This window comes from Episyrphus balteatus, chromosome 3, assembly GCF_945859705.1.
Source record: "Episyrphus balteatus chromosome 3, idEpiBalt1.1, whole genome shotgun sequence".
Taxonomy (NCBI): domain Eukaryota; kingdom Metazoa; phylum Arthropoda; class Insecta; order Diptera; family Syrphidae; genus Episyrphus; species Episyrphus balteatus.
The window spans coordinates 90,215,855-90,236,740 of record NC_079136.1 but is presented as its reverse complement, the minus strand read 5'-3'; the positions used below and the strand labels follow the sequence as shown (position 1 = coordinate 90,236,740).

General features: G+C 32.3%; 1 protein-coding gene across 3 annotated transcripts in view; it reads right to left on the bottom strand.

Annotated features, from left to right (window-relative positions):
* Nucleotides 1–20,886, bottom strand: part of LOC129913453 (uncharacterized) — a 711,188-nt gene that overhangs the window by 64,404 nt on the left and 625,898 nt on the right. For all 3 annotated transcript variants that reach the window (XM_055992144.1, XM_055992142.1, XM_055992143.1), the window contains exons 5-7: nt 17,067–17,216; nt 16,767–16,910; nt 11,590–11,868 (exon numbers count right to left, since the gene is read on the bottom strand). In XM_055992144.1, the coding sequence (XP_055848119.1) occupies nt 11,590–11,868; nt 16,767–16,910; nt 17,067–17,216 (573 nt within the window). The remainder of the gene's footprint in view (nt 1–11,589; nt 11,869–16,766; nt 16,911–17,066; nt 17,217–20,886) is intronic.

Below are 20,886 nucleotides of genomic sequence, written 5' to 3'. Positions count from 1 at the left end.
ACAAACATCAAAGAAAAAGGGTCTTCCTTATTACCAAGGAAGAGAAATGAAAATAAAAACGAAAACTGCTTTCACTTTCACAAGGACATTAATTTACTCTTGAACAATTTAGTTTGGCTTTGTTTTGGTGTTTTTCTAAATTTCTTGGGTCAGTTAGACATGGAAAGAGTGAGTCATTACACCATAAAACATTCGTCCTGTTTACTGTTTTTGTAACCGGCAATGTTTGTTTGTTCCTCTTCTCTCTTCATGTTGTGTAAATGTGTGCATGTGGGATCCTAATTAAAAATGAGATTAATTAAGACAGTTAAAAATTCTTCTGCTGTTTATATTTATTGTGATTACACAGAGATGGATGGTGATGGTCATGCTGATGATGTAGTCATTCACGTTTTCAAATATGCAAAGACCCGAGGCGTTTTTTTTTATTAGTGTGTTTTTTGTGAAAGTATCAAATAGCATATTTTTTTTTATATTTTTTTATGTTTTTTAAACATACATTTATGAAGGAAAACAGGAACAAGGAATGTAAACACTAAAGTGTACCTATATATAATGTAGGTGTGTTTGTATGTTTGTTTTATGAACTGAATAAAATAGCCCTGGCAACGTGCTCTCTTTGATGATGGTGCCGATTGTTATCTAAATGGGAAGTAACAACATTTTCAGGAAGGGCAATTCAAATGCAAAATTAAGCTGGTGTTGCCATTAACAATTTCGTTTTATGCTCGCCGCCGCCGCCGCCGCGCCTATACCTACAAATTCGACTTGTAGAAACCTTGAAAATGTTAATACATAAGAGTGTGTATAGTTGGAAAATGGTAATTTAACAGGTGGAGAGAAGTAAGACAAAGGCTCTTAATAGTCGTTTTTAGTAATTTTTGACTTTCATTTGGTTGAAATTATGGGTTATACAGTAGAAAAGTGATAAAATGGGAACTTTTTGATGGTGACAATGCAAATTTTATTATATAGTTAGATGTATTTTAAGATATGAACAGTTTTATTTAACACAAAGGAAAAACTTGTAGGTATATAGAAAATTGTAAATATTGCATTATCTTTACTATGCAAAACAGATCAAACTAATGATTTTCAAAAATACAAAAACGAATAGCACCAAAATTATTTTATCTAAAGTAAATAATCGATGGGTGGTATAGAATTTGAAATTCAACTTAATTTTTCAGAGCTTAAACAAAAAAAAATACTGAAGTGTGTTTTAGATAAAAAAAAATTAATGCAAATTATTTGGAAGCAAAAAAATAAAAATAAATAAAGTATTGGGTTGTCTTGGGATTCGAAACCCAGACTGCATCAGGTGTGCATTAAATCGATTTATAAGACGTTGAGACGGATAGTGTCACCAATCGAAGAGTGTCGATTTTGAATTAGATTGATATTCGAGTTCGAAAGGTCAAGCTTTACATTCGTACCAATGGAATGACTCTATCTGCAATAACCGCCGCTAAAGAGCAGAACTTGTAGTCTAGGAGCCCAGAGCAGATTTTGGGAGTTTTTGGATAACCGAAAATGGGTCATATGTATGTGTAGGTAATAGCACCCTGATGAAGAATTCGAAAGTCTGGCAGGTTTATTTCACGGCATTCTATGGTTTATGGGGAGTTGAAAAATGCATTTTTTCCGATTTTTGTGTCGAGTATATAACCACATAGATTCATATAGAGCCGATAAAGGGCGATACCTTGATTGCAAAAAGTTCGGTCCCAGACGTTTCATTCGCGGCATTACCCTTGCCAGACGTCCTTAAAGATTCGCGAAATAGCAATTTTCATAAAAAAGTAAGAAAATTATTTTTTGCAAGATGTATAACCGTCTGGTGGTACATTTAAAAAAATTACCACTACCCATTGATAGAAAATAAATTAGTGCCAGACGTTTTAACCACGGCATTACCCCCACCAGACGTCCTTGAAGAGTCCCGAAATAGCGAATTGCAAAAAATTATATTCTGACTTTTGTATAAAAATCGCTATTTCGCGACTCTTTAAGGACGTCTGGTGGGGGTAATGCCGTGGTTAAAACGTCTGGCACTAATTTATTTTCTATCAATGGGTAGTGGTGATTTTTTAAGAGTTACCACCAGACGGTTATACATCTTGCAAAAAATAATTTTCTTTCTTTTGTATGAAAATCGCTATTTCGCGAATATTTAAGGACGTCTGGTGGGGGTAATGCCGTGCACAGAGAAAAATATGACCCGCTAAAAACTAACAGATTGCCATATTGTTTTACCGTCCATACATTTCATAAGGAAATCTTATTAAAATCAACGATTAATAAGGTTTTTTTAAGGAGATTTCTTATTATTTTTGTAGAGAAAATCTTATTAAAATTTGACTGAAAAGTTGATTTTTTTTGCAACTTAGCACTAGAACAAAAATCGCGATCAATATTTTCATGGCAGGTTGGTTCAGGTGGTAAGGTGGGCGACTAATGATTTGAAGTCTCCAGTTCGATTCCCAGCCTGGTCATCGTTTTTTTTATTTTTTTGCAGATTTTAAAACAATAATTAAAACCCGATTGTTTTAATAAGGTTTCCTTCTTGGATGAAAACCATAGAGAAATCTTATTGTTTTTGTTCTATTTTATGTGGTCTATTTTTCTCTGTGTGGTTAAAACTTATGGCACTAATTTATTTTTTTTAATCAATGGGTAGAGGTGATTTTTTAAGAGTTACCACCAGACGGTTATACATCTTGCAAAAAATAATATTCTGACTTTTGTATGAAAACCGCTATTTCGGGACTCTTCAAGGACGTCTGGTGGGGGTAATGCCGTGGTTAAAACGTCTGGCACTAATTTATTTTCTATCAATGGGTAGTGGTGATTTTTTAAGAGTTACCACCAGACGGTTATACATCTTGCAAAAAATAATTTTATTTCTTTTGTATGAAAATCGCTACTTCGCGAATCTTCAAGGACGTCTGGCAAGGGTAATGCCGCGAATGAAACGTCTGGGACCGAACTTTTTGCAATCAAGGTATTGCCCTTTATCGGCTCTATATGAATCTATGTGGTTATATACTCGACACAAAAATCGGAAAAAATGCATTTTTCAACTCCCCATAAACCATAGAATGCCGTGAAATAAACCTGCCAGACTTTCGAATTCTTCATCAGGGTGCTATTACCTACACATACATATGACCCATTTTCGGTTATCCAAAAACTCCCAAAATCTGCTCTGGGCTCTCGGTCTATTGTGTTACATAATTCATCTGCTTCAATGTTTGTAATTTTTATATTTTTCTTCTCCTGAGAAACCGTGGTTTTTGAGTTGTGACACTATCCGACTCATAAAATTCTTTAAAAACGCAAAAATAATGTTTGCAAGGAAAATTAAGTTATGTAGGTCCAGTGGCGTCGCGTGAATAATTCAGATAAGTGTGCAATCCTTGAAAATTATAAGCTTATTTAAAAAAAATCAATTCATTAATCAATCTCTTACCATATACTGTTTTCTCCAAATAAAAAAAAAAAAAAACAACAGAAAATATCATTGGGTATATTTTTATTATAAAAAAAGACTCCACTAAAACCGTAGGTAACAAAAACTAAATAAATTAAACTTCAACAAAAACTAAATACAAAACATATAAATTATAGTTTTTTATAATATTAAATCGATTTTTCGATTTTTCTTGGTAAATTATTCAATCACCTTCTGAATAAAATTAAAACTTTGGCAACAAAACAACAAAAAATATCACCTCATGAAAAAAGTCCACTTCATTTCATTTTCACATTTTTCCTATGAAATTTGGTGTATTCTACCTAAAACAGAAAAATATTACCTACATCCTACCTACATCGCCGACTGTCGTGCATTGCTTTTTTTCGCACGAGCTTCGATGTAATTCATTCTATTCTACCTAAACCAAAAAAAAATATCTACCCTGCCGACTCTCGTACATTGCATTTTTTCGCACGAGCCTCTATTCTACCTGAAACTGAAACAGAAAAAAAATACCTACACAGCCGACTCTCGTGCATTCCTTTTTTTCGCACGAGCTTCGATGTAACTCATTCTATTTTTCATCTTCAATGCTTTACAAAAACAGAACGGAAGAAAAGAAAATAAGAATAGAGACCGTGCACAGAAAACCGTCGTACGAGTTCACTACAAATTCATCAAAGTAAAGATTTTGTGTACGTGTGTATATCTTGCGGGCGAAGAATGGCGATGGGGATGGATAGGAATACTGCGAAAATTGTGTACGATCGAGTTGGATGGATTTATTTGATGAGAGAAAATGTGCACAGAAGGATTTCGTACGAGCTTATTTAATATTTTTGTTTCTGTTGTTTGATGAAGAAATTTTGAAAGAAAAATTAAGAAGGAAGAAAATGAATGTAGGCTTTGTGATACAGGGTGTATGGGTGCATATTGGGAATATTTTATTTGTGCGTGGTAAATGAGAACTTGTTTAATGAGGTATATTTTTCGTTGTTAGATCAGGGTGTGCAATGCACACCTTGCACACCCTGACGAGACGCCACTGGAGGTACCTATATTTCCTACTTTAGTCTAAAAACCATGTTTTGGAAACCAACTTTGGAAACATTTATACTTTTTTGAATACCTCCGATATCGGGACAAGTTTTAAAAATTATAAGCCAGTGTCACCCCACACAATTTTTTTTTCGGCGTGTTGCTCTAAAATAAAAGTAAAAAATTGAGTTTTTATAAAACTTGGAGCTGCTAATTAATTTGCAGCAAAATGGCAATGTTTTAATCAATTGATTGTTTGTTATTATTAGGCAATGCTTTAGTAAAAGAACTGTAAAAAACACAAAAATTAATTATAGGCGGAGGAAGCAAAATACTGTTGGAAAGTAGTGATTTTTCGAGATTTCACATGAAGTACATTTAATCGAAAAGCGTTAGGATTTGGGATGAACAAGTTACCAAATTCTGAGAGCCCTTAAGTTTGCCCATCAGCATATTTCGTTTGATCCATTACTTTTGGGAAACCCTGCAAAAGCTAATGGTATAAAAAACAAACATATTTTAATAAAAATTAAAAACATTGTTGCGAATTTAATCTGATGATGAAAGTAACTTTTTCACTACTAAGAACAAGAAACTAAAATTTCGTATACGTTCTCTAACAACAAGAAAAACATATCAAAATTTGAAAGCTCTCCCCAAGGCAAAATCCTAGATCCCGGTAACAAATATAAAGTACTGTTTTAGGTCTTCTTTCGAAGTTAAATGAATGAACAAAGTGAGCGCAATGTTCTCTACTCTACGTAGTTCTAAAACATGCTCTAAAAAGTATAAAATATCAATACCCGTGGTCATATTGCATCTACCTAAACAAAACATTCTTTTCTAATAGTAAGTATAGAACATGGTTACTCTACGGCTATGGAATGTACATCACAAAACAATAGTATCAGATGAGAATATTTTCTTGTTACATATTTTATGGAAGGGTAATTTGAAGGTATTTCGTATATCCGATTTTAGTTTTTGAGCTTTTTTTATTTAAATTACATACACTCCCGTGAAAAAATCGGAACCACATTAAAAAATGAAAACATCATTTGATATAATAAATTATTTTTTTAAATTGCTTATTAAATATACATTTAATGAATAAAATAAATACATCTTTCTTTGCTAAATCTGATGGTATACCCTTTTTTTAATATTTCTTCGATTTTGCTAAAAGACTTAAGCTCAAGCTTAAGTTAACGCGTTGACTCTCTGACGTCAAGAAAAAATCCATATTCTATACCTATGTCATCTCACCGTCAACGTTTACAGTGTCAATGCATAAAACATTGACTATCACACGATTGACACTAGATATTGCGTCAATGTTAAATTTCGTTGACGCGCAGGTGTGTCAACGTGACGTTTACTTAGCAGTTTCAACGCGTTGACTCTCAAAACTTTGTTGATCACACTGTTTGACACAAAGCAAACATTTAAATTTTCCAAAAATATTTTGTAAACAAAAAGCGGAGAAAATGAGATTTGAAAAAAGCTCTCATAGAAAAATTAAACGAAAAATTGTTTGACATGGTTGCATTGAAATGTAAATATTTCGAGATGTACGCAATGCACTTTTAAGATAAAAGTCTTAAATGAATTCTGATAAGATTGTTGATGAATGTAAAATTACTAAATTTTTGTCGAAAAATTAGAAAAAAAAATAAAAAAGTTTCGACATTTGATTTTTAAGAAATAGGATAGGAACGCCGCACCCAATGTTAATGGTTATGGTCTTAAAATGTAGCTTTAGAATATACAAATGGTTTTTTGTAAAAAAAAAAATTTTGCATCCATGTTTGACACAAAGCAAAGCAAAGCATGGATGCCATGGCCATACCGAAATTAGAACCCCCCTCCCTCTAAAACGGTACACCAATCGAAAAATCGCCCTAGAAAAAATGTTCCCAATCCAACTTTTATCAAATTTCTATACAAAAAACAATGTCAATTTGGAACGATGACACTGTATTAAATTCTGCCCCGTCAACGCTGGGACATGGTAATTGCGATGACATCCAGTCCTAAAACCCTGTCAACGCTTCCCAATGGCATTGACAGAGAGATTACACGGTCATCGAAAATAGTCAATGCGTTGACCCAAATACGTGTGTCAACGCGAGTGTCAACGCAATGACAGCAGTTTTCGTTGACGATCACACAACGTGACACTCTTGGAACAGATTGTGACGTCATTTTTACGTCAGAGAGTCAATGCGTTGACCGATTTCGTTGATCGTGTAATCATAGCTTAACTAACGTTTGCAACAAAGTTTTCCACTTTTGCCTCAAGTGGTTCCAAAATTTTGACGATAGCGGCCGTATGTTCGGTTTATAATTTATGTGATAAGAGATAAGCTTTATTCAGTTCAGAGCTACTACACATTCAAATAAAATTACATAGTTCATAAATTAGTCTATAACTAGCGGGCAAGCAAGACGGTATGCACTTTTTCATTTTCTCAGAAGACACCGTACCTACGACCACCCCTCGAAAAAAATGTTGTTTAGCTGATGCCTTGGATTTAGTCATATTATTATTATTTTATTAGGTATATTAATTTTTAATTTTTTATTTTATTACGTTTTCTTTAGAAATAGACCAATTCTAATGTCGCGTCATAAACAATGCCATACTTTGTTTTTGTATTTTTAAACAAGAACTGTATAGTTGAAGATGAAAGTTCAAACCCGCATGATATCGTAATAAGATTTAATATTGTTTCATTCAGTGAAATCCAAATAATAATGCTACAATGAAAAGTGAACATTCCTTTTTTTTATACATACATATATACACACACCATTATTGTATTCAAATTCCTCCAAATAATCTAGACAAAAGACAATGAAAATTATATGCAAAACGAACCTATGACGCCGACGACGATTTGTCGTCAACTCTTATTCTTCTTTTCCGCTATTGTGTTGTCGTCGAATAAGATAAGGAAGACAGAAATGAACTATATAGATTATAGATACAATAAAATGGTACATTTTATATCCGCGAAGCACCTACAAAAGTGATCTCCTTTTGTCTTTATCGCATGGCCTCAAAGAAGGATTCAGCAAGCTCCAATAATTCTGTGCCATATTTTGAAATATTGGAGAAATGTCATCCTTTTAGTTACTTTTTTTTTTTTTATTTTTTTAATAAGTTTATCATTGATACTCATAGGAAAGAGAGAGAGGAAGTTGTATTGAAAAATAAGAACAGAATGTGGGTGTTGTATTATCTTCATTATACAATATACATACTACATATCTACATACACAAAAAATCTGTGTCGCCTGGTACCTATAACATCTGACGGAAGTTTCATCCCATCCATGTCCTACTTTGGAACTTAATGGGGATTAACGAGGTACTTTTTGGTGAGACGACAACGAGTAAAGTTGGGATATACGAGTTCCGATTGACAGAAAACTTTTAGCATTTAGAATAAAACTGTTAGATATGTTGTAGGTATAGCTATATCTACATCTACCTATACAGTATTTTTGTATGTGCGCTTTCTGAAAAGACATCGATGTTGGATGGAATTTTTGTATTATTGTGTGTATACTTGGATAGCTTCTTCAGTAGAACAAGGTTGACAGATTCACTTCATGCTTTCATTTCTTCTCCATACTATATAGTAAACGTTTTCTTAGGCAGAATTATTAGGGTGATTAGTGAACGTTTTGTTTCGCTTTATTTAACAGTTAAGTGCAAAATGTTATTTTGTGCTTTTGTCTTTATCTTTTATTTGTATCCTTTTGCATTTATCGGATTAGATACAGACAGATAAAATGTATTTGTAAGCAAAATAACGTAAAGATATTTCCATGCAATTGAGCTTAAATTAGGAATTATCTTGTTTCTTGATTCGTTTCATTTTACTTTGTGTGTTTTTTTGTTTTTTTTTTGTTAAGTAAAGATAATTACTAGAGTGAATTCAGATTTAAATACCGATACAAAAAAAAAAACAAGTAAACAGTGCTGAAGTACCTATTATCATTTTTCAATATTTTTAAGTTCACTTTAATCCAAACATAAAGATTACACAATATATTTTCAGAATAAAAAGCTATTTAAAATCTTAAAGGTTTTAATACAAAAATGTGATATAGTCGGAGGTACAAACATAATGTACCTACATCAATATAATATATTGTAAAGCTCATCAGCAAACCATGCTTGCAGGGGCATACATATCATTGGGTAGCCGAGGTAGTGCCCCGGCGCACTATGAGGCAAAACTAAAAAAAGCTGTCATTTAATCAAATCATAAAATTGAGCTTTGTTTTGAATAACCCAACTTTTTATCTTTGAAATTTAATAGAGAATTAGAAATGAGAGAGAAAAAATTAATTTAAACCACGTGTAATTCAGTAATCGAGTAACATTTAAGGTTTACTGTAATAGCTAAATAACTGAGACTGTCTTTTTCAATGTTATTTTGCGTTTAAACTTAAGCATTTTTGAAGCTAAGTGATTCTCACACGTCAGTGCCATGCCATTGAAAGTCTGGGCTTCTTGTTGGCTAGAATATTCTATTCGTTAAATGTTTTTTTTTTTTCAACAACAATTTTACAAGAGTATGTTCACTGGGGTGTATACGTACTTTTTTATGATCTTTCAATGTGAACACATTATTCAAGTACATATTGTACTCGTTGGGTGAGTATAGATTAATAAAAATGGCAGTCGATCCGAAAAATCATCAACAAAAAGATAGTAGGTATACAGTCCTTCAACTTACTACGAGTAGATGGTAACAGATGCATAAAAAACTAAATGAAATGTAAAGTGAATACTAAAAACAATAGTTTAATCAAAATACAGACAAATGTAGTATAAAAAAGCTGTTATAACCCTAATAATTTAGAGCTCAAATACTTTATCGAAATATTCACTTAATAGTTTGGTCAATTGTTGTGTAATTCTTCAATTTTGATTCAATTTGTTTATCTTACCTAATGCATAGATAGATCTTACATTCTATCATTTTAGAATAAGATGTGATAAAAGTATTATTTATAGTTCGTCATATGCAATTAAAAATTCAAAATGCAACAAAAATGTGTAATACAGGAAAATTACTTATTTACCTTTCCAGGTGCAATTCAAAATAGTTAAATATTTATCTCGAACTGCACAATTTTTGTACGAGGCCAGCTTTTATGGTAAAAATATGTAAATTAGAGACTTTAACCAATTTAAGTCCTTAAATTAAAGCTAAAAATAAATATCGACTTATCGTTCTGAGGAAGCATTAATTTATACCTACCTATACAAAACCATTCATTCTTTTCTTTGAAGGGGTAATTCAATATTCCAATTTCGTTTAAGATAAAAATGTTTGGCATGATATGTAAACCAAAAAAAAAAAATCTACCATGCACCAAAGATGAAACACGCAAAGAAAAGAAACCTCTATAGAGACTATGTCTGTTATTGAGGTGCTAGAGGCTAGACATCATTCTTTTTACGTGATGTAAAGAGTTTGATCAGAAATAATCTACCTCTATACCTACGCTCATTCTTGTGAGTGATGCATGCTTTGCTCAAATAAGTTTAAGAGGAAGCTGAGCCAAAAGCTATATTCATCACATTAACCGACTTGGTCTCGTTCTATCTGGTGATTTCACTCCATTTTCCTATACTACCATATCATTCAACAATACGGCGCACTCCATCTCTTTGCTTTCTGGGAGGTAAAGTAAATTGCCCCAAGTGGCCATCACCTAAGACTCTGGTAGCGCAATAAAAATGAATTATTTACAGACGAGCACCTAATAAAGCTTCCAAACGAACATGTATACACATCCTGCGTGGGCCAAATACATACATTCCAGGCGCACCTCCAGCTATCGCATATAGTCGTAGTCGTCGTCGTCGTAGTCATTGCTGGATGCCATAACCTCGTACATCGCATCCTGTTCCGCTTTCGTAAAATCGTGTAATTTACACTTAATGAAGATTTAAGTAGCCGAAGGCTTTCTATTGATTATATGAATGTGCTTGTGCTTGTGAGTATTGGTAAAACAGAGAGTATAAGTACACCAAAAGCAGCCTTTTTTCATTACTATACAGAATTCCAAATAGGTGCAGGCCAGGCGCGCCTCCAGGGAGCATAGAGAAAACCAAAAGCAACGCCTATTAAAAGTTATACACATAAATATATATATATATAGTAGACCCGCATAGACCTATGTCTACTCTGAAATAATTAGCTAAGGGATTTTGTTTTAAGGCTAATTTTTTGGGGATAGGGCTTATGAAAGAATCTCAATCGTTGATTTCATAGCGCATAGCTGATGATGGTTTCGCAAATTGGAAGCCACAAGAAGATGAACAAATATACTAAAACAGATTTTGTACATATATATTTATGTAAAAAGAAGAGATACTATAGATATATATAAAAGGCTCTGGTATAGTCATTAAACTTGCGGTTCTTTCTGCAGATGGCTCAGCTATATCTACTCGCGCGTATTGGAGTTTCAAAGCCAGTGTAATTTGTGCATAAAAATGTAATTTTAATTGGCATCCGGTATGTTGGGTTGAGAGGTTAATTTATTTAAAAATGTAAAATTACAGCTATTTATTCTTTCTTTTTCACTTTGAACTAAGCCTCAAGAAAAATAAATTGTACAAACGATTAACAATGGAAGGAGATTTGAGAGAGGACTTATTAAATTACATCAGACAATGATTTTGTTTGCACAGGATTTCAAATGGTATATATATAGAATAAAGATATTTCATTTAGGATAAATAATTATATCATCTTCTGACTCAAAAATGTTCCATTTTTATGCCAAGGGCACTCGATTTAACCTCGAAAAATTATTGTTTCTGTTTTTTTTTTTTGGCAAAATATAAAATAAACTGATCCGTTTTAAGGGAATAACTAATTTTGTAAAGCAAATTAATTAACTTTTGGAACTGACCCGACCTTCCAATAAGTATATTAGATATATATTTTTTTGCCATGCACAGTTTTGTCTTCTCAATTCCAGAACATTCCCAGCATTTACCATCTTTTATGTTAAAAAATAAAGAAAATACTACTTACCTTCCAAGCTTAGATCCGAACTATGTGTCATAACAGGATTAACTCCTGCTCCATCTGAATCCATTGCTGTCATATTCATTCCACTTACAGCACCACTGGAGTTTGTTGCATTTATACTGCCATTAGTTCGTGTAACATTACTATAAAGCTTAGGTATTGCTTCCGATTCTTTGTAAAATTGATCATCATCGTATAGCTCATTTACATCGCCTTCGAAATCTTCCAATTCATCTGGTTCAATATCGCTTTCATACTGGTCCTTGAGGACTTGTTTGGGCACTATGTAAACAAAATACAATGAAAATACAAAATTCATGACACCAATCAACAGTCAAACGATCAAATTACTTTAAACTGTTTACCCAACCACACATCCGCTTTCCACTCTATTTTATGCCACATCACAACAACATCACAACATGGCTTCTCTTCTTAACAAAGAGTGTATACTGCACGTTTTGTTTACTTTTCCACATAGACACAGGGCTATGTTCTTTTCATATATACTCTGAACTCTATGTGTTGTGTATGTGTAGTTTTCCATTTCGAATAAATTAACAAGCAAAATTGAGCGGAAGCGTGCACATCTTTTTGAGCAAAGAGTTTACAAGGTGTTTAAGATTGTAGATATTTATTTTTAAATTATATGATTTGGTTTAAAAATACAACCAAATTCACCAAAAATTTTAATATATGTTTTTTTTTGTTGATAATAACCTTTATTTCATCAAAAATTATAACATCAAAAGTTATAATTTACACAGCAAAAAATGTTAAAAATGTTTAAATTATTTTTAGTACCCCAAAATTTATTTACAAAGTGGCACCCTAACATACCTATTAACCTTCCCGAAAGTGTGTCTTTGAGTTGCCACGATTGGAGATGACCGCACCGATCGGTGTCATTAAGTAGAGATCAAGCACAGAACTGGAGCATACAGCCGTCAAAATACAGAACAAACCACAAGAAACGAAGTCTCGTAAGATCTTGTGAAAAAAGCATTAAAAAAGTTATCGCAAGGTACTCATTCAGGGCCGGGTAGGTAGGGTAGAGGGGCCTATTTTCGGCCGTCTCCAGTTTCCGGCCCTCTTCAGGAAAATCGTTATAACTAGTGATTTCGAAACGATTTATTCATAACAGCATAAAAACAAAGTTTTGGAATAAACCCTAAAAAATAGTTAGTTATAACGATTTTCCGAAAGTTGGCCGAAAACTGGAGATGGCCGCAAGTAGGCAACTCTACCCTATTCTGGTATTTAAAAAGCTGGGTGAAAGATTTGAAAGTTATACTCTGAGAAAGGATCGCCAGCCAACAACATGTCATGCTGGAAACAACGACTTTTGATGGTAAGATCAACCCGAGTACACCGACGACGCGCCACCGCACCACCACCGCCAAAGCTTTCATTTTATATCAATTTCGCCCCACTTCAATCGTGGTTAAGCTAGAAGAAATTTAAAAATGGTGCTGCTGTGGTGCGACGGAAAAGTAATTTTTGCACACGTTGCGTTTGTGGTTCGCCGGTGCACCGCGGCGGCGGCGGAACCTTAATTTTTGAACAAGGTGCGGCTGTGCTGGGGGAGTGGTGAAGCAGAATAGTAATTTTTATCATGGTGCAATTGGTGTTCGGTGGTAATTTGGCTCTCTAAAAGCCGTGCGGCGGTAGTTAGGCGGAATTCCATGGTAAATGGTATAATATGAATGAGGAAAAACGTGAAGCATTGCAATTTTCGATTATGTTGTCAATCAACATAATCGAAAATTAGGAGAACACACAGTAAGGGGGATCGGGATATCCTACACCAAACATGTAGGAAAAAGCAAACAATTTGAAAGTGTAATACAGAAAATGAAAAAGTGAAAAAGAAGTATACCGAACATTAATCAAAGAACACGGATGGACTGTGCCGGGAGCTGGAATAAATTGCTTCTTTAACTGCGGGCGCTTTTGAATGGCCACGACGAAATACGGAAAAAAGTGCAGCCATTTCCAAAATGCAAACCATACCAAATAAATTGCACGACTGGGGTCGCACGTACTTGCTCTTATGGTAAAAGTTACTCTAATGTTAAAGTTTTTCATTGAAAAAAATAAGGGAAAATTTAAAATTTGATATTTTCACGGAATTTCGTTAGTGGTGCAGCAAAAATAAAATCTGTTTGTATAAATAAATAAATGAAGTTTTAAATGATCTTTTACAAGAAACTAAGTATGCCATTTTAGGAATTTTTAGAAAAAAATTTTCGAAAATCGTTAGAGCCGTTTTTTAAAAACATAATTTTGTATATATAAAAATTTTCTAACATTTTTCAAAAAAAAAAAGTTGATATGCAGCTTTGAATAAACAAATAATTTACACATAAAAACAAAATTTCAAAATTTTTCACCAACTCGTTTCCAAAAAATTGATTTTTCAAAAAAAAAATTTGAAATATTTTTTAAAAATCCAAAAATGTGTTTTTTGAAAAATTAAAAATTTTTGTAAATAACGATTGTTTAAACGTTTCTGTATTAAATATTTGGTCGAAATCTGTTTTGTCGTTTATGAGAAGTTCATAAATCCAAAAAACCGTTCTATGGCAGGTACCGTTAATAACGGTACAAAAAATATGTTTTTTATTTTCAAAGGAGGCTCTTATCTGTAACAGTAAGCAGAAAAATTTTAATCAAAATCGTTAGAGCCGTTTTTGAAATAAATTAACTTTTCTGTTTCCGTTATATGACAGGTACCGTTAGTTTTGGTCCTAAAAAAAAAACTTCAATTTATCCTCTAGGGAATCACCCAGTAGCTTGAGGTTCTTACAGACAGACAGACAGAATTGCCGAACCCACTTTTTTGGCATTCTCCATCATCGTAATGTCATGTAAAATTGTTATCTCGAGTTCGATTTTTTTTACGAATCCTAAACTTGCCCTATAGTAACTATATCGCAAGTAAAAAAGATTGATTGATGATCAAAATATTTTTAAAAGTGCAACTAATAAGTTGACGAAGTGTTATTGGAATTGGATAAACAGCAGAGGCGTACTTTAATCTGCGCAGCCGGGGCTCCGGTAGGAGGAGGTATTCAATTCGTCTGTATTTTTTTATGTTTGTTACTTCATAACTTTGGACTGAGTGAATCAATTTTGATAATTGTTTTAGTATTGGAAAGCTGGTGTCTGGAGTGTAGTCTCATTTCAATTTCGTACAGTTCTGCCTATAGAAACTATGAGAAAAACTATAAAATCCAGTTTTGACCCATGGAAGTCGGTTTTGTTTTTTGATAAAAATGACGTTTTTTTTCAAAATTTAAACAACTTTGATTTAAAAATGTTTTATAACGTCAAATTACTTTGAACTAACGATGTTGTACTTTGATTTTAAAATTTCCGTCTTCAACGCAAACTCATTCCGAAAAATAGTTGAATCAACGTAGTTTTGTGCGGGGACATAAAATATTCGTTTTAAGATGATTTTTAGATTTAACTGAGTGTTTTTGATTTTTCCAATACATATATTTTAAAAAAATTGAATTAGGGTGTACGCAATTGTCTTTTCGCGCAAGGCATTTTAAATTATTTTTCTTTTTGCTACGGTCGAAAAGGTTTGTATATAAAAAAAAATTAATAGACCAAATGCTTTGCTTTTTTCTGTAATTATCAATTGGAAATAAACCCAAAATTAAGAAAATAATAAATTTTATCATATTTTTATACATAAATACGGAGATAAGCAAAGCTAAAGTTAAATGTACTTTAAAAAGTACAGTGGGATCATACATACATTTTTCTTTCAAGTACTTTGAATGGATTTTATAACTATCCCCAGTATAAATTTGTATAAAAAACTTTTCCAAAATGTTGGTGCTGTCCTAGAACAAGTCGATAACAATGCGGAAGTAGTAAAAGCTTATAGTTGGCTCAGGGAAATAAGGCTCAGGGTAATTACGCCCACTTTTATGGTGCTTATGACCTACTCAAGTCCCACTCAAGTGGGACATTAGTCCCAAATAGCAAATTCGATTTTGTACTTATGCCCGACATCAGTCCATACCAGAATTTTATGGAGTTATACCCCACCAAGCATATTTGTTTTCAAAAGGTATCCAACAAAAGGATTCTTTAATTCCAGATTCTTCAAATGCAAATTAACTTTGCATACAAGCAACTTCGCACCTACCCCATATCCAATAGTGCGTCCAAGCAGGGGTTGCTGGGAAGCATGCCCTCTTTCCCCTCCTAAACATATTTCACTTATACTGAGTGCAAGCACTGTATAATATGTAAGCAATAATGGTGTGTAAACAATGGTGGACACACTATATAGGGTTTTTTGTACGTGCGAGGTTATGTCCCTGGGCCTTATATCCCTGATTTCTTGACCATTGGGTAGTAGGACAGATGAAGAAGACATTGATGATGACAACATAAAAATAATAGAGCTACGGCTACCGTAATGTTCGACTTAAAATTACAAAAGCACTAACACTCCAATACCTCAAAAATCGCATTATAGAGAGCGCTAGACAACAGTTTCTTTAAAAAAAAACTGCCTAATCAATTAAAGTGTCTCAAATGTCATTTATGGTTAAAATGTTGCTGTTGAATGTGCAATGTTGCACTATGCATTGCGAAAGAGTGTTTTGAATATTCTAATATTTATGAAAATTAATATGGTATGCATGATCCCATTGTACTAAAAAAAGTACACCCCCATAACTCCTTACCAACAATTTTTAAAAATAATTTTTTTTTCTATATATCTTAACTTTTATCTAAATAAACAGAAAATATCATAAAAATATATTATTTTTAATTTTTACTACACTTGGGTGCTAATGGGTTAACAGGGTTCTTCACTACATAATTTCTCGTGAGACCCTGGGGCACTGCCACGAGTTTTGCTTTCGAAGTTTTTGTAATCCGTATTTTGACTTCGGTATTCTGTCTTTTGAGATTTTGGCTTTAGAGATAAAGGAGTAAACCACCTTTACTTAATATACAAAAACTTAAATTTACATGCATTCGTTTTTTATAGATAAATGCATGTTTGAAAAATTACATTTTGATAAAACTAAAACAATATTGAAATCTTAAACACCCTGTTTTTTAAAAAGTTTGTATTGTGGGCTGAGTAAAAACAAAAACAAAAAAAAATAAAAACCAAATGTCAGGCAGAATTTTCAACTTACCACACGTGTAAACAACCTTAAGGTACATGCGGGAATTCTGTTGACATGGTGATCCAAAGGTATTTGCGTCTGCTGCTAGGTTGCATCTCCTACGGCCGTGACAAATTTGCATAACTGTCTCGGTGGCATACGAAGCTAGGCAGGCTAGATTGCAAATATAAAGGAAAATTGTGAGATTTACATATACATACACCCAGTTTTACTTAGATATTTATGTGTATACATGCATAGCATTTATGCATATGAGTGTCATAACAATTTATAAAGTTATGTTTGAGGGTATTATAATAGTCAACTTACTTTCCTCTTTAACACCCTGAGGTTGTGGACACTGTATGCTTTCATATTCAGTTCGACCAAAGCTTGCACTATATACAGCAATTCGAGAGTATGGGTTGCACTCTAATTGGGCTACATCGTTGTGGCAGGCTACCTTACTGCGAAATTCATCTGAAAATAGAAAGGAAAAATATTCATTGAGTATAATATGTACACACCTATATAGTATATATTGTAAGATGGGATTTATTTTAAAGACGATTCTCTTAAAGTGAAGAAGAATTGGGTAGGTGGAAAAACTCCGTTCTCCTGTAAGGGTTGCCTTCTGTTTTTACGTAACATACATTTGTACATAATATCAATCATCCCATATGAATCAAACAATATCGTACACTACGAATGTCAACAATCACATACTTTAAGGTAGTTTATTGAGAAAAATATTTGAGTTTCATGTCATGTTCATATTAGTTTCTATAGATTTTTTTTTTTTTTTTCAAAACATTCAAGAACAGTTAATAAGTAAAACCTTAACCTTTTTAGAATGAATTTTGAGTGAAAGATTTCCTGGTTCAGAGTTTTCAACTATGGCATTCTAGATAAGATTCTATATAGTTGAAATTCTTAATAAAAATACTTCGAAAAAAATACGTACGAAAAAATACCTCTATAAGATGATTCAGTTTGGATTTCCTCATATAATGCATTTTCCAAATAATGAAATTGTAGAGATTTTATATTTACTTTTAAATTTATATTATTTTTCTGAAATTATATATAATTTGTACAAGTTTCAATTTTGTAGTTTTGATTATAATATGTTCGATATTTGAAAAAAATAAAATACAAGAAGACGTAAATAAATGTGTACCTATGTCATGTTTCGCCCTTTTAGTATAGAACACAATAAAATCTCGATTCAATTGGCTATTTCCCAGTGTTTCAAAAGTAATTTAATATAACATTCGATAAATCTTAACACATCCTCTTTATCAAAAAGACAGTCAAAGAGCTTTCTCAGCAATAAATTTAAACCATTTTATTTCATATTGTTTTTTTTTTTTTTTTTCTTTTTCATTATTTGTGTCTCGAACACTAAATCAATTTATTTTGCTTCAATATTGTGCAAAAATCAAACATTTTGTGAACTTATGATGATACCAATATAAACAAAACATTGGACATAAGGGTGTAATTTAAAATTGATTAATGTCATATTGAAAAAAAAAAACTTTCGAATTGAAAAAAAAAATAAATACGATGCTGAACATCGATTTAAGACAAATTTTATGTGTCAGCTACGTATTTTATAAAATAAATAAATGATAATGTTTCGATTTATTGGTTGATTTAACATTTTGGTTAGTAAAGAGTGTTTGTTTATTTAATCTATATGTATTGGTTTTATTTATTTCTTTCTTTTGTTTCGATGATTTTGATTGATGTTCATAAGGTACTTAAGTTGATAACAAAAACACATCTCAGCCTTTAATTCCTTTAACAGTTCTCCTTATTATATATTAAAAACTCCGATAGCGTCCACATAATGCAATCTGACCTAGAATGGATCTCGAACAGTTTGAAAAATCGTTTGTTGTTGTTTCAACTTTGAAAAAAAGCATCAATTTATAAAGCAAAAGGAAAAATTGGCAGCCACTGGGGATCGAAGCTACAACTCTTGGGTCTCTAGGCGAATTCTTTACCAACGTGCTATCTCACCGTTAAAAGTTAAGGTGATAAAATGCAACAAAAGCTGAAGTCCGACAAAATTAAAAAAAATTCTTACGTTGTTTCAATTTTAATTTAAAGATGTTTCATGTTAGTTTTTTTTAACATTAAATCAACGTTGAACATATTACATTTTACGTTGCAATTTTTCCCTCAGTGTATATATGTATGTATGTTTGTTTGTATATAAGTATATATTACATTCTTAGTACATACATACTTACATTAGTACATATTATGTTCACCTGGGGGTCAATTCTTGATCTGTGAAGCTGTGAAGTGATAAAAATAATATCATTTCAATTTTCACAGCGTTTTTTTATTTTATCAGTTCACAGGCACCTCTAATGCGATTCTCAAACTCAATGTGATAAGATGTGTACTAAAAAGTACTAAATGAAAAAAAAACTTTCATCTTTTAGAAAAATAGCTTATATGAACAAAAGTTTTCATAATAAACAAGTTCGAATTAGCCTAGTGAGTAAGGCGGTTGCCTTATACTCTACCGGTCTAGGTTCGAATTCGGGTGTACAGTAAAACCCGGATAAGTGCCTCTCGCTTAAGTGCCTAACAAGCTTAAGTACCTTTGTTTTCTTAGAACCAAAATTTTAAGGATTTTGTCACATAAAATTCATCTTTTATGTACCTTTAGCTTCACTGCCTTCCCCGCTTAATTGCCTGGCTTTTCAAATACTTATAATTGAATTTACTTGAAAAAAATTCTTTTAAGTACACGTTTGAAACAAGTTTGAACTGTAAGAAAAACTTCGTTTCCTTAACCGCTTTAAAATTCAAAAATTCTACTAAAGTTAGAAATTAACTAGTAAGCTATTTTAAACTTTCAAAATAATTTTGTTATGTGAAGATTATGTTTTTAGTAATCAAACATGTTTTTTTTTTATTATTAAATAAATATAGAGATAACTGCCTATGGGCACCTTACCCGCTTTAGTGCCTATCAAAATGGGACATTTAAGGTGAGGTACTTTTCCGGGTTTTACTGTATTTGAGATTGTTTATTTTTTTTTATTTGTGTTTTTTATTTGTTTATTATTTTTCACAAGAATATTGGGTTGTGACAAATAAATTTATCATGTGAAAAGATTTATAGACATTTGTTTTATTTTTTTCACAAATCAAGAATCGAATTTATTATGAAAACGTGATAAAACTTATCACTTCACATTTTCACAGATCGGGAATTGACCCCCTGATCTTCTACACTCCTTATCGCTATTTGACAAATAAGGAATCGTTGGAAGAGTCTTTTGATTTTATTCTGGTTAAAGGCTATATTCCATCACATTTAACTGAATATGAAGACCTCTTAGTACGAGAGCTAGTGGCACATTTGACTAAGGTAGCTCTTGTAAGGCTGAAAATTCGTACAGTGGTAGTTTTTAGCATGCTAAGTAAGAAAATCTTGGTCTGGCAGGCCTCAGCGGTGCACATCATATATATATATGACCTTGAAAGTTTAATTTTCAACTTTTTTTGCCCAAAATTTGACTTTGAAATCCATTATTTCAAAAAGTATTGATTAAAATAACTTGATTTAAAAACTAATATTAAGTGTAATATTCTGCCTTTTGAAAAATGTATCACTCATACCTGTAGGTGTTGCCGTCGTTTTTAAATAATTTTTTTTTTATTTTGAGTCACTTTTTTAGAAAATTGCCCCTCCCTCCTAAACGGGGGGAGATAGACCCCCCTTTCCATAGTAAAAAATGCTTGTATTTCACTCCTCTACAAGAATCCGTTACTAATTTTCTCCGCCTAAGAAAACCATTTTTGGTTCAGATTTTTATTTTTGAATTTATATTTTTTGAGGAATTTACGATAACTTAGGCGGGGAAAATTAGTAACGGATTCTTGTAGAGGAGTTAAATACAAGCATTTTTTACTATGGAAAGGGGGGTCTATCTCCCCCCGTTTAGGAGGGAGAGGCAATTTTCTAAAAAAGTGACTCAAAATAAAAAAAAAATTATTTAAAAACGACGGCAACACCTACAGGTATGAGTGATACATTTTTCAAAAGGCAGAATATTACACTTAATATTAGTTTTTAAATCAAGTTATTTTAATCAATACTTTTTGAAATAATGGATTTCAA